General features: G+C 51.4%; 2 protein-coding genes across 4 annotated transcripts in view; one reads left to right on the top strand and one right to left on the bottom strand.

Annotated features, from left to right (window-relative positions):
- The window catches only part of LRSAM1 (leucine rich repeat and sterile alpha motif containing 1), a 37,787-nt gene extending 29,987 nt beyond the window's left edge, over positions 1 to 7,800 (bottom strand). Inside the window, exons 1-7 of one of the 2 annotated variants that reach the window (XM_081066036.1) lie at positions 7,672 to 7,800; positions 7,136 to 7,290; positions 5,465 to 5,568; positions 5,015 to 5,071; positions 4,421 to 4,465; positions 3,102 to 3,179; positions 1,913 to 1,981 (exon numbers count right to left, since the gene is read on the bottom strand). In XM_081066036.1, the coding sequence (XP_080922162.1) occupies positions 1,913 to 1,981; positions 3,102 to 3,179; positions 4,421 to 4,465; positions 5,015 to 5,071; positions 5,465 to 5,536 (321 nt within the window). In that variant the 5' untranslated portion in view covers positions 5,537 to 5,568; positions 7,136 to 7,290; positions 7,672 to 7,800. The remainder of the gene's footprint in view (positions 1 to 1,912; positions 1,982 to 3,101; positions 3,180 to 4,420; positions 4,466 to 5,014; positions 5,072 to 5,464; positions 5,569 to 7,135; positions 7,291 to 7,671) is intronic. The other variant, XM_081066035.1, reaches the window with a different exon arrangement.
- Positions 7,788 to 13,663, top strand: RPL12 (ribosomal protein L12). 2 transcript variants are annotated; one of them, XM_081066043.1, is made up of 7 exons: positions 7,788 to 7,941; positions 8,387 to 8,460; positions 9,988 to 10,086; positions 10,447 to 10,528; positions 11,074 to 11,160; positions 11,636 to 11,748; positions 11,918 to 13,663. In XM_081066043.1, exons 1-7 carry the CDS (start codon positions 7,905 to 7,907, stop codon positions 11,921 to 11,923), a joined length of 498 nt encoding a protein of 165 aa, XP_080922169.1. In that variant the 5' UTR covers positions 7,788 to 7,904; the 3' UTR covers positions 11,924 to 13,663. The 2 variants fall into 2 exon arrangements, with proteins under 2 accessions (XP_080922169.1, XP_080922168.1); XM_081066042.1 differs by having other exon boundaries at positions 7,824 to 8,185.
- Positions 13,664 to 13,674: the final 11 nt, after the last annotated feature.

The raw sequence follows: 13,674 nt of genomic DNA, 5'->3' as shown, positions 1-13,674 counted from the left end.
CATTTACACAGACCACAAAATGCCCAATGATGGTCCCACAATCAGGAAGGAAGGGAGAAGGGGACTAACAGATTCAGGGATCCGGGTGAGGCAGCATGTGATAAGGCTCTAGTTGTCGCAGTGTTAGGAGAAGGAAACTGAGCCGCATGAAGGCAGTGGGAGAGCCTGAGCTCTCAGGGCCGCAGCGGGTACCCGGCTTTGTTGGATTCTGAAAGTTATGCTCCCTCCAGGATGATGTGCTGTGAGGTGAGCAACGCCAACAGGATGACACATTCAACAGTTGTGAAACACAGATACAATGGCCATTAAAAATAACGTGGGGCCGGCACGGTGGCTCAGGCGGTTAGAGCTCCGTGCTCCTAACTCCGAAGGCTGCTGGTTCGATTCCCACATGGGCCAGTGGGCTGTCAACCACAAGATGCTGGTTCAATTCCTCGAGTCCTGCAAGGGATGGCGGGGGTTCCACCCCGGCAACTAAAGATTGAACATGGCACCTTGAGCTGAGCTGCCGCTGAGCTCCTGCCAGTTGGTTGGAGTGTGTCCTCTCAACCACAACGTTGCCGGTTTGACTCCCGCAAGGGATGGTGGGCTGTGCCCCCTGCAACTAACAACGGCAACTGTACCTGGAGGTGAGCTGCGCCCTCCACAACTAAGATTGAAAGGACAACAACTTGACTTGGAAAAAAGTCCTGGAAGTACACACTGTTCCCCAATAAAGTGCTGTTCCCCTTCCCCAATAAAAAAAATCTTTAAAAAAATAATAAAATAATGTGGCAGATGAATATTTGAGAACCAAAGGATGGTTATGAGTTACTGTCAGATATTCAAGTTACAAAACAGCAAATGAAGCAATTCTATAAAAATATACACATAAAAAATGTCTCAAAAGCTCCAACACCAAGGTATTCACGATGGCTCTAAGTGGTGGCAATGACTACTGTTCTGTGGCATGTTTCTGTGTGACCTCGGGCAAGTCTATCATACCTCTGGACCTGGGTTTTCTCTTCTATAAAAGGTGGTAACCTCCCCGACATGGCAGGGTTGTTCATTCATTTCTTAGTCTCCTCCACGTACAAGGCAGTGTGCTAGGTAAGGACGCTGCTGGCAGAATGCCCTTTCAGTAGGGGAGCCAGTCAACTGTAATTATACTGCAGCTAGTGTGCTTGGGAGAAGAAGCTGGGGTTGAGACCGAGGCGAATAAGGTAGAGCTTCTTAGGGAGGTCGCGGAAGGTCCTCAGGGACATTTGGGCTGACAGATGATGAGTCACTCGGGCAGAGGGAAGAGCCTTGTGGACAGGCCTGGCAGGGGGTGGGCACAGAAGGCCAGAAGAGTGTTAGGAGCTGGCTGCAGGCAGCAAAGGGGAGAAGAGGGTAGGAGAGGAGGCTGGAAAGACACGGGGGCCCATCGTATAGGGTCTGATTGGACTCAGTGAAGAGAAAGGATTTCAATCTACGTGTGAAGGAAAGTCGCTTCTTTCTCTGTAAACTGGGGACAATCAACACCGGCCTCATTGGGAGGCTGTGAGGAATCAATAGATAACGCAAGGGAAATGCTTAGCTCTGTGCTGCCACAGACAAATGGAGGGGCTACTACTAACCAGGATTAAAAGGGAGAGGTGAGTCAGCATGCCCAATCCAGCATTTTTAAAGGTGCGGGGTGTTCTTTTCCTGTAAAGTTGCGGAAGCGCGTGATGAAATCCCGAAAAGGACAAGCCAAAAATATGGCAGAGAGACGCCCACGGCCCAGACCGCAATGGCCAGGGTGTCATTGGGTGTCTTAACAGCAAAGGGGTAGGGGACCTGGTGCCAAGTGTCACCCTGGCCAGAGCACATGCAGAACATTCCAGGCCTGTGGATGTGCAATTTGTCACTTAGGGATCAGAGGGGGGTTTTCTGTTGCCTGTAGCCATACCTGGAGGGCCGTCAGCTGTCCTATATCCTCAGGGAGGGCCGTCAACTGATTATCATGAATATCTAGAACCTGCGGAAGGAAACCTATCAGTCACCAACTGAGACAGCCCCTCTGATTTCTGGCCCCCGAGAGGCAGGCACATGTCGGGGGGTGCCTCAGACTTCTGGTGTTGGAAGGGAGAGCACCCAACCTTTCCTCTCCTAAAAAACGGTCATTCCAGCTCATTTCCTTTTTCAAAATATTATACCATTTCATCCTTTTATTTATCAAATATTTATTTTTACTGTTGAGTGAAAAAAAGTATGCATTCATATGTTAAAAAGAAAAAAATCTTCATAGTATAAACAGATATTTGCATAGAAAAAGGCTACTAAATATACAATGAAATATTGAGAGTGGTTCTCTTGAGTGTGAAATCATGTTTTTCCTCATTTTCTGCTTAATTGTACTTGGTCATTTTTTAACAATGAAAATGAGCAAAAAAGGCATAGTATATATATGTCTATATATGTCTATATATACACTATACATATATATGAAGTATATAAAACATAAACATAAACAATTTTTAATGTTATCTTTTTCCGACTACAAAAATAATGCATGTTGGACAATAAAGAGAAGTAGGAACTACCCCGTCTATACAAATCCGAGTTAACCATAAGAAACACTTTGATGCCCATGCTGCTAGTCTTTTCTCTTTGTGGGTGTACCCACTGTCACAGCCCATGGTCACATGGAACAATCCTGGGCTCATGCCCCCCATACTGTGTGACTCCATCCCAGTCTCTATTCTGGAGGAGCTGACTGTCAGGAGGGAGTCGCCCCAGGTCACCAGGCTTTCACACACCAACTACGTGACGCCTGGCGTCATCCTGTTCCTCCTTGTCTGGGACCATCAGTCTCTCTGCCCTCTGCTAGTTCACTTGCTATGAGTCTATGGTTTGCCTTTCCACCTTGCTGGCAAGTTCCCTGAGGGCAGGGCCTGTGGCTGGCTCTCTTTGCAACCCCACACCACACACAGCACGTAGAAGGTGCCAAGAAACCATGCTGATCGAACCCCAGACTGACTCTGTTAGGCCCGTCTGGCATAAACTTGAACAGAGGAGACACGAAGGGAGTAGGACCCTTGGCTGCCACCTGGAAAACCATGCAGAGTCCCCCATGCCTGGGAGAAGTACCCCAGTACCTTGATGGTTATGAGACTCAGGAGGCTGCAGGATTTAGGAAGCAGGGAGGTGAGGTGATTCGTGTGGACAATCAACACCTGTGTGGGAAAGATTTGCTGCATGTTAGGATGAAGATAAGCCCCTAGGGCAGCGGTGTCCAAACTACGGCCCACAATCCATTGTTCATTGGCCCGCTGCAAATTCCAAAAATATATTTAGTGTACTTAAATAAACCAGGTGAGGCAATACGTACTTCACCTCGAGAGAGTGGCCCGGCTGTTTGTGTATTTTACCACATATGGCACTTGGTAAAAACGTTGAAAAAAATTTGGACACCCCTGCCCTAGGGGCAAGGCTGATGGCGGCAGTCAGCTCAGTCAGCTCAGAGGAGCAGGACGCACAGCCTAACCCAGGCCTGCCCTGCCCTGTCCTGCCTTCTCTGCTCTCCCAGACACCACAGCGGGGAATGGGATCTCCAACCAGGAATCAGACGACCTTAAGACCTGGAATTTCAAGGGTGAAAGGGACTTTAGAGGGCTAATTCTACTTCCCATTCTGAGAAGAGATCCCCGTGCAGTTGTCCTGATCTTAACCTTCCTCAGCGTCAGTGTCTTCACATGGAAAACAGAGGATAATAAAGTACCTGTCTCCGAGGGCTGCCATGATGGTTAACAAGCTAACAGAGCAAAAGCACTTGGCCTGAGCTGGCACGTGGCCCAGTGCTCAATCTGTGTGATCTGTTGCCTTTTTTGTTAGGCACTGACCCTGCATGGAAGCTTCCGTTGTCAAGAAGCTCACTGCTCTGTTGGTATGGAGCACTTCTCACCTCCCTTCAGCTAATCCATTTAGAATATTCTTACCTAGTGCATTCAAGGCCGCAAAGACTTTCTGAACAACTAGTCATTTCACTCTTCATCTCCCTGGGGTGACCAGAATGAAGTGAGTGCAGTGTTTATTATTAATAACAATTAGTATTTGCTCTGTGGCAGGCATTATACTCTGTGCATTTATATCTCTATGTCCATCTACTTCTGCCACTCATTGACTCTCGCTGTATCTCTGTGCGAGTAAAGCTATGAATACCTCACTTCATAGATGAAGAAACTGAACTGTAAGAGTTTAAGGAAGTTGCCCAAGTCCTGAGGAGCAGAGCCAGGATGCGAGCCAGGGCCACCCAATGCCAAGGGCGGCTCTCCTAACTGTGAAAAGACCTGCTGCAGGCAGAGAGGGTGAGAATCAGAGAGAAGGGAGGTGCCAGGAGTGCTCCTGAAAGGCCCACCTCATAGCAAACAAACAAACATGCAATCAACAATTCTCTGAAAACAAAGATTTATCTCACCTTTTTCTGTAGAACTTTGCATGTTGCAAAAGCCCCAAATGGAATCTAAGATAAGATAAAGAAGAGTCAGTGCCTCCTTGCCAGTTTTAAATTTGTTTTCTGAGTGGCACACTCAGAAAGATGGGGCAGAAGGCGAACAATGCCAAATGCTGATGTGGAGAACAGCCCTAAGCCCAGGAAAGGCTGGTGAGGAATGTGGCTCGGGGTGTGGTCAGCCCCCCTTCTAATCAGCTGGCGGGAGATTGCCGTGCCAGGCGCTAGCTCGCCCACCTCATCCCCATCCCCGTCATCATTTCCATCAGGGGCTAAAGAAAGATCTCTGGTGCTTTGCAGAGGCTAGAGAAACCCAGACTCTCCCAGGACCCTAGGAATCTGTGGGTACATTTTTCAAGTAGACTCCTTGACTCGTTTGAGACTATGTTGAGGCCTAAGATCATCTCGATTCTTTTGGACAAGAACAAAATCTAAGGAAACACCTCAATTAGCGCATGTGGACCTTTTAAAGCCCCAGTCCATATCTGTCTGTCCCAGGAACACATGATTTAAGAAGAAAGGACAGATCAAATTTGCAGTCAGAACACCACCCCAATTTACCTCTGAGAGCTCACATTTAGAGATGTCAAGAATGTCATCTGCCCCAGCTTCTTTTGCCTAAGGACAAAAAGAGTTATTTTAAAAAAGTGTTCAAATCATCCTTGCAGAGTGGACACACCAGGAAAAGAAACAGGATTACAACTCTACAGAGGACCACAGACAGTATCTGGTTCAATGTGTCCATTTTGTAGACTTTAAAGGGGCTTGAGGGCCAGCAGGGAAGAGCAAATGAACAAGGGATGACAGGTTTCAGTCTATGGTGGGAGGTACAGGGCACTCCCGTATCTGACAGGTAGCCTTCTCAGTCTGCTCTGAGTCAGACATTTCCTCTGGGGGTGGCGAAGGCTGATGGGAGGGAGCAAGCCTTGTTTGGGGAGCAGTGCAGAGCCCTGTTTTATAGGGCAGAGGCGGAGATGGGGATGGACTCCGAGGAAAGCCGTTTTCCCTCACCAGACACATCTGGTACTCCAGGCGTTTCCGAGCCTCCTCGCTAGGTTTCCTCTTCCTGAAGAAAAGCGGCATCCTTCCTTTTTCCTGGAGCAATCTTCACGACACTAGGGCATAGGAGAAAAGTTGGGGCCTGGGGAATTTGTCACAATCCCCTGGCACCCAGGACAGATAGCACGGTAACACAGAGCATGGAGCTGGTCTGCTGGACTGTATATCCCTTAAGGGCAGGGGCTGTGTCCATCTTGACTGTCACTCTGTGCCCTGAGCCAGGCAGAGCAGGTACTCAGTACTTTTTGTTCTGTGTTGACTAAACAACAAGCACCACTACGTGGTGGAAAGAGCACAGTGGCAAGCTAGGTGACCTGGGTTCCAGCCCACATTTGCCATCAGCCACTATGAGACCCTGGCATACCTTTGCTCTGTTCTGGGCCCCCATCTCTTCTCCACGTTAAACAAGGGGGTTGACCTAGAGAGGTTTCCTCAGGTCCTGTCCCAACATGCTCTTTGAGGAGTCTAACAGGCTGGCCTGATGAATCGCATCTAGCCTCTGAAACATTGTCAGGGTGGTATCAACCAGCATGACCTTGGGGAGCTCAACTATATCACAACCAAAGAGATTTTTCATAAGAAAAACTCAAAAGCAATTCTCAGGCACCTTATCCCTTTCACAGCTATTATTACATCTGATTCTCACCACACCTCTGTTTATAGCGATGAAACTGACAACCATCGAGTTCAGTGAGCTGGTTATACAGCCTGGATGTAGCAAAACCAGTCTGGAATTCTGCTCTTTTGAGTCCTGATCCTGTGGATGTGCCCAACTCTTTGGTGCTCACATAACTTAGCACACACTAAGTGCACGGTCCCAAACTCGGAAGCCAGGTGCTCACTGCCTGCCCCCTATCTGCACACATCAGCGCTTGAGAACGGATATAGAAGGGCCAGGAAGCAACCATCCATGGAAGTTTATGGTGAACAGCGCAGGCTTGGAGATGAAATACAACTGCGTTGGAATCCCAGATCTGCCACCCGCCAACCACGTCACCTTGGTTCACCTCTCTGAGCCTCTGTTTTCTCATGGGTAAAATGATGTTACCAGCACCTGATTCTATGAAGATCCAGTGATACCGTGTAGGTAAAGCCTATAGCACGGTACTTGGAACATAACGAGGGCTCAATGAATGTTAGCCACACATCTAACAAACAGTTATTCAGGGCCTACTACAGTTACGGACTAGGGAGAAGAGGGCCAGAAGGAGATACAGTTGAAGGAGACACACGCGCAGTCCTCAGGGGGCCGGTAGAGATCACAGGTCTCCGCCCACAGGGGCAGCGCGGTCTGGGGAGCTGCCAAGACTGCGGAGCTGGCACTTGTCACCCCACCGGCCTGCAAGGACGGGGAGTAGTCTAAAAGCAGCCGTCCCCCATCCTACCCCACCACCAGCTCTTACTCTTCTGCTCCCCAACGACTAACCCTCCCTGCCCCCTCCCCGAGGTCCAGCTCCTTCCACCTCCTCCCCAGCGATCATACCTCCCTCAAGTCTCCCAGATCAGCTCTTCCCAGCCTGGTCCCATGTCCATCCCTCATTCACCCCGTCCCCCAACATCCAGCAGAGACGGGGAGAACCACCCCCTGCTTCCTCGGGCTGGAGCGAGGAGGGCCAGCCTGACCTGGCTTTGTGCCTGGACAGTCCCTGACGATCGTGCCCTCTGGTGACCCCGAAGGCAGGCCGATCACTCGTAGGGCTTGGTCATGGACGCCACTCGCAGACCACCTGGCACGAGCTCCCTTGGATCCAGACACTGGTCTCCTCGGGACGCAGGAGCTGGGGACCGAAACTCAGAATCACAGAAAGTCATGCAGACCAGGATGACGAGGGCTGAGGCTCTGAGAACCGCAGAACCTTAGAATTAAGAGTTAGAACGGATTTGGACCCCAACAAATTGTTCTGATGACTAACATGCACACATCACGAGGGAGTTAAAAGGGGTCGCGGGTCGCTGTGGCTCTGGGGTCTCGGAATGAGGGTGCGGACCTCGCAGGGGATGGGCGGGGCTCTGGGATTAGGTGACAGGGACCGTGGGTGACCCTCACGATGAGGGAGAATGGGGAACAGCGAGGCCCGGGATCTTAGGAGCAGCCCGCTCTTGTCTGCCAAACTGCCCTGAACTCCCTTCCTCGCCCCTAGCCCCCAGCCCCAGCTCACCGCGGTGCCAGGTTCTCCACCCGTCAGCCTCTGGCACCTGCCCACAAGCAACATGGCGACAACGGCGTCGCTGGGAGGCTGGGTGGAGCCGGTGGTTCTCGCGACAGCCGCGCTTTCCAGCCTATATCCGGCGTAGTCGCGGGGCTTCCGGTCTTTCGGCGCGGAGGAGGCCGCGGTGCAACTTTCTTCGGTCGTCCCGAATCCGGGTTCATCCGACACCAGTCGCCTCCATCATGCCGCCGAAGTTCGACCCCAACGAGGTCAAAGTCGGTGCGTGTTTCAGATGTGGCGGGGGCCGCGGGATGGCGCATCCCTTCTTTCTCTCGGCCGCCCCTCGCGCCTGCGGCCCCCCCGCAGTTGCCTCTCCCACGTCGGGCTTGAAAGCGGCTGCCTGCTAGGGGCCTTTCGGGGGCCGCCGCCAGGGCGCTGTGAGGTCCTGAGCGAGTCTCGCTGCCCCGGGCGTCCGCGTCCCGCGCGCTAATGGGGAGGGAGGAGCGGAGCCCGCGGCCTGAGGGTAAGGCTTGTCCCCGCGCTTCCCCCGTTAGACCGGGCCGGCCGGCGCGCGCCGCGGCGCCTTCGCTGGGCCGGAGGGGCTGCGGGAGGGTGGCCCCCGGTGCGGCTGGGCGGCGAGTCATGCAGGTGGGTGGGGGCAGCCCGGAGCGGCGCGGGGACGCGGGGACGCGGGGACGGGGACGCTAATCCTGTTTTCTCCCAGTGTACCTGAGGTGCACCGGCGGGGAAGTGGGCGCCACGTCCGCGCTGGCCCCCAAGATCGGCCCCCTGGGTCTGGTAAGTCGTTCTCGCGGGGACTTGTTCACCGGGAGGGGGACCGTTCTGTGGGGCGCGTGCACGCGCGGCTTCCGTCCCCGCGGGGCCCGAGGCGCTGACCCGGCTCTGGGCGCGTAGGAAGGTTCTGCGCGGAGGTGGCCCGGTCCCGGGAAGCGGTGACTTCCTTTCCCGAGTCTCCGGACCCGTGCTGTCGTGCACCGGGGGGACGCGCACCGGGGGGACGTGCACCGGGGGGACGTGCACCGGGGGGACGTGCACCGGGGGGACGGGCACCGGGGGGACGGGCACCGGGGGACGTGCACCGGGGGACGTGCACCGGGGGACGTGCACCGGGGGGACGGGCACCGGGGGGACGGGCACCGGGGGGACGTGCACCGGGGGACGTGCACCGGGGGGACGGGCACCGGGGGGACGGGCACCGGGGGGACGGGCACCGGGGGACGTGCACCGGGGGACGTGCACCGGGGGGACGGGCACCGGGGGGACGGGCACCGGGGGACGTGCACGGGGGGGACGGGCACCGGGGGGACGGGCACCGGGGGACGTGCACCGGGGGGACGGGCACCGGGGGGACGGGCTGGAGGAGCCCAAGTGTGAGGGACGGACGGCCATTGGCTCAGTGACACCCTGTGTCCTGCCGTGTTGCCCCGAAAATAAGACCTCGCGGGACAGTCAGCTCTGATGCGTCTTTGGAGCGAAAATTAATGTTAGACCTGGTCTTATTTTTCTATAGTATAAAGCCGGGTGTTGTATAATATAATACCGGGTTTTATATTCATCTTTGCTCCAGAAGACACATTAGAGCTGTTGGCTGGCTAGGTCTTATTTTCGGGGAAATAGGGTCAGGGATGGGGCGTATCGCTGTTGGAAGGTTCTCGTGTACGTTATGGTAGCTTCTATTTTCTTCTCTACGTGCACCTGCTGGTTAACGTGCCCAGCTTCACCTATGACCAGCTTCATTTACCTGCTTCTCCCTTTTACTCAGTTTGCAGTTCCCTAAATACCATTAGGCCTTCATTCCTGCATAGTGGAGCGAATGCTCTCAAACTTGGTTCTGTTTAAGCAGTCTCAATGTTCTTCCTTGGCCCTTAGCTCAGTTGGCATTCACTGGTAACACTTGTTTAGGCTGGGGTCACTCGGAAGTTGTGAAGTAGCATGTGCCCAGTCACATCCCAGTAGCTAGCCTTGGATTGCTCTGGCACCGGACACTGATAATGGAAATGTAACCAGAGTTGAAAGTTGCTACATTACCACGTGGGTCCTTATGAGAGGGTAGGTAGGAAGGGACTTGGTCCCATTATGGCCCTAGGCCTGCATCTTATAGCTCTAAACAAACTTCACCTCTGGCCTCATTTTCCCAATTTATATATACTGGAGTGATAGTCTTGACGGGGTAGGTACAGCGGTGTGCTTCAGACAGTTTCCTGTGTGCTTGATGAGGATTTGTCAAGTAAGGATTAGACCGGGCAGGTTTTCAAATTGCTTAAACTTTGGGCACAATATGATTACATACTCCTATTTCTACAGTCTCCAAAAAAGGTTGGTGATGACATCGCTAAAGCAACCGGTGATTGGAAGGGTCTGAGGATCACAGTGAAACTGACCATTCAGAACAGACAGGCACAGGTACTTGGTTTGAGGGAGGGCAGAGGTAGTAGCAACCCCCTGGGATTCCTGGGTGGAAGGATCTTGCTGACATGGCCACCTGCCACCAGTGGTTGAGAGCAGTTTCTCTGTGGGGAAGGCTTTTTCAAGAGCATGGACCACGGTCAAAGACATGGGCTCAAATATTAACTCGTCACTCATGTGACAATGGGCATGTCACTTAATGTCTCCTAGGCTAGGACATGTTTCAGATGATGAAAATTATTTGAGAATGTGCAGCAAATCCAGTGTGACCCATGGTGTCTAAGAACCAAGTTGCATGGCATATTGTCTTCATTGGTGAGTGGGGCAGGGTTTATTCACATTGAGAATCTCTTGCAGATTGAGGTGGTACCTTCTGCCTCTGCCCTGATCATCAAAGCCCTGAAAGAACCACCAAGAGACAGAAAGAAGCAAAAAAACAGTGAGTGTCTTTTTCCCTGATGGAGGGTTTGTGAGTGGTGCTGTCTATATAGTGCTTAATACATAGCTGCATGTTTTCTTTTTAATGAAACCTTGGGATGGCTTGGGATTTGATGTTAGACTGTTATAGCCAGGCTCTACCAAGAAGTGCCGTGCAGGAGGGAAATGGGCAGGGTGAAGCCACTGAGAATGATGACCAATTAGGAGAGAGCACTTCCGAGCTGGATGTCACACTAAACAGCTTAACCAGCCCCAATAACTTAAGTTTGTCTTCTCATCTATAAAGTCTCTTCCACATAGGATTAGCAAAGACTTGGTTTTGCCCTGAGCCCAGCCACCCGCCACTGCACCCGACCAGTTCCGTTGGCTGGTGCATTCCAGTGGTGAGCTGATAGGAAACCCCAGCTTAGGAAACAGGGTTGTTCTTCATGTGGATGACTCTGTGCCGAAAGCGTGGGAACAGCCTGGAAATGGCTGAGGGGGGACATGTGGTCTGCTCTTGCCTTGAGTTGTGACGTAGCCTTTGCTGTTTTTTCTTCTTTGCAGTTAAGCACAGTGGGAATATCACTTTTGATGAGATCGTCAACATTGCACGACAGATGCGTCACCGATCTTTAGCTAGAGAACTCTCTGGTAAGAGCAGGACAGTGTGGAACCACCTTCATCATGGTAGGGGGTATATTCACTGAGGGGTAGCATTTTCCCACTTCAAGTGGATTTTATTCTGTAAGACCCTAAATTTGGGGTGCAGTGTCCCCTGGGATTGAAAGAATGGCTTAATGTTGAAGATTTTGGGCTGGGTGTGTTTAATCTGGGTTTCAAGGGTCCCATGGAAACATTGCATTCAGGGCTTATGTAATTATTAGGCTGGTGCAAAAGTAATTATGATTTTTGCAATTATTTTTAACCTTTTAGACCGCAGTTACTTTTGTACCAACCTAATAAATGGAACTCTGAATTTGGGATTAGAGGAGCAGAGATACTTCTGGTGTTTTATAAAATAGTTACTCCTCTCTGCTGTGACACTCAAAAAAGTATTTCCTCAATGGTATCTGAGGATTGTGAGGGGCTGACAGCCCCATCTGATGCCACCTTTCCTGAATTACAGGAACCATTAAAGAGATCTTGGGGACGGCCCAGTCTGTGGGCTGCAATGTTGATGGCCGCCACCCTCATGACATCATAGATGACATCAACAGTGGTGCTGTGGAATGCCCAGCTGTGAGTGACTTGCATCAGTTTCATTTGCTTAAAATCGGGGTGAAAGCTGGAGAGGAGCTAATGTAGTCATGGAGATAAACTGGAAAGTTCTAGAAATGGTCAGTAATGGGGTTGAGAGATTTTTTTTTCTGTCCTATCAGTGATGGGATTTCTTTTTTCTTTCCCACAGAGCTAAGAACTACAAAGGAAAATATTTCAATTAAAGATCATTTGGCAACCAGTGGATTTTTTGTTGTAGCCTCCTCTTTGGGGCACCTAGCTCCCTTGTGGTCAGATGATTGGGGCCCAGGTGGCAGAACCGGTGCAGTAGTCGTCTGGGCAATAAGCTCCTGTGGGTGACAGATTTCTGCCCTGTATGGGACTAGCACAGGAAAAACATGTAGAAAGGAGGTCTCAGTGCTTTTTGTAGACGTTCGTGGAGCTCTTCATAAATAATTCTTGGCCAGAAGGAGAACTTGTAGTTCAGCATGAACTCACCTCAGGCTAAGTTAATCATTAGTGGGTGGCCCGGGGCCTGCAATTCAAGGCTTTGATACTCATTACAGTGCACAGCTGAGGTTCAGAATCAAGTTCATGTGAAAGTGAGGGTACCGCTGACTGCTGAGGTTAGCTGCAGTTCCTAGCCTTACCATTCTCTGAAGCTGTTTAAACCAGTAACTATCTTCTAACGTGTCTTCTTTTATCTTTCCCAAGTCTTCCTCAACTCCTTAGTTTTGTTCCTTTTGAATCAGTTTGAGCTTGTCACTCACTGTATCAGACGTGTGAATGGACACCTGGGCACTGCCTGGGACAAGCCATAGTAGCTGGAAGGGGCGTCTGGTCACTACCCTAAAGGCAGTTGGGAGTGATTAACCCAAGAACCTCATTTCCCCGCCATTAGCCATTTCTTTGCTCTCCCATTAATTTTGTCAGCAGGCCCTTGAGGAAGTGGTTTTTAGGCACCCCAGGTGGAATCAGGGTTGGAGTAATAAACTGTCCTCGGGTGGAAAGGATGACCTGAGAACGCTGAGGGAGGGAAGGAGAAGCATTGCAGGACATGTGCCGAGTCACCCAAGGAGTTGAGGCTCGAGGCCTGGGGTGAGGACAGTTCAGGACACAAGCTTCCCTTCCCTTGTAGTACAAGATAGTAAAGGGAAGTCAAATGCCTATCTACCCCCAAGTCGGGAGCACACAGGACTTGGAAGTGCTGACAGGAGGTCACACCAGTTGGCTCTGAGGTTGGTATAAATGCCAAGGGTCGGACTCAGTTCAGTGCAAAGGAAAACGGAAACAGGCCAAGGGGGAAATCCTGCTCTAAGGAAACGACGTTCTCCAATGAGGGGAAAGAAGTGAAGACAGGCCACCTGCCTGAGTCAGGGAGAGCACGGCTGTCATGAGGTTGTCCCTTCTTGTTAGTCTCCACTGAAAGGGGATGTGCCTTCTGGAGAGATTTCAGTAGCTTCTGACACCTTCAACTTCACTGTGCTTCCGAGACTGGTTTCTGTACAGCAGTAACAAGCACTAGACATTGGGCATGGCAGTGCTCCCTGAGTTGCAGCTGTGTTTAGGTTTTCATGTCGTCAGCATTAGGGAGTGAATCCCTTCCCAACCCCCAATGAGACTGCAGCATTTAATGGTTGGTGCTAGAAGCCCTTCCTTGGATTTACTCCCCCAAATCAGATACCTTAGTGGCCCCGTTATAGAGAAAGGCTCCTTCCTAGCCAGTGTTCTTGGTTCTTTAGCAACAGCCCTCATTAAAGGAAAGAACAGAACCCAAAACACCCCGCCTTTAAGGAGGCACCAAGTCGGTTTTCATTGACCACTTAGAAATCAAGGTTTCCGGAGTGCTTGCTGTACAAAGCACTGGCCCGCTGAAGAAAGGTAACTAAAGTGGACGAATAGGAGCGGGGCTATTGAAGCTTGTGGAAGATGTTAAGGAGAAAGAAT

The sequence above is a fragment of the Rhinolophus hipposideros genome (genome assembly GCF_964194185.1).
Source record: "Rhinolophus hipposideros genome assembly, chromosome: 11".
NCBI classification, from domain to species: Eukaryota; Metazoa; Chordata; class Mammalia; order Chiroptera; family Rhinolophidae; genus Rhinolophus; species Rhinolophus hipposideros.
The sequence above is the reverse complement of the archived record's forward strand: the minus strand, read 5'-3'. Positions and strand labels throughout refer to the sequence as shown.

Excerpts from the sequence above, each read along its gene's own strand:
- RPL12 (XM_081066043.1), top strand. The coding sequence starts at position 7,905 with ATGCCGCCGAAGTTCGACCCCAACGAGGTCAAAGTCG. Across the intron at positions 8,461-9,987 it reads AGATCGGCCCCCTGGGTCTG|TCTCCAAAAAAGGTTGGTGA; the intron begins GTAAGTCGTTCT and ends CTATTTCTACAG. Across the intron at positions 10,529-11,073 it reads CAGAAAGAAGCAAAAAAACA|TTAAGCACAGTGGGAATATC; the intron begins GTGAGTGTCTTT and ends TCTTCTTTGCAG.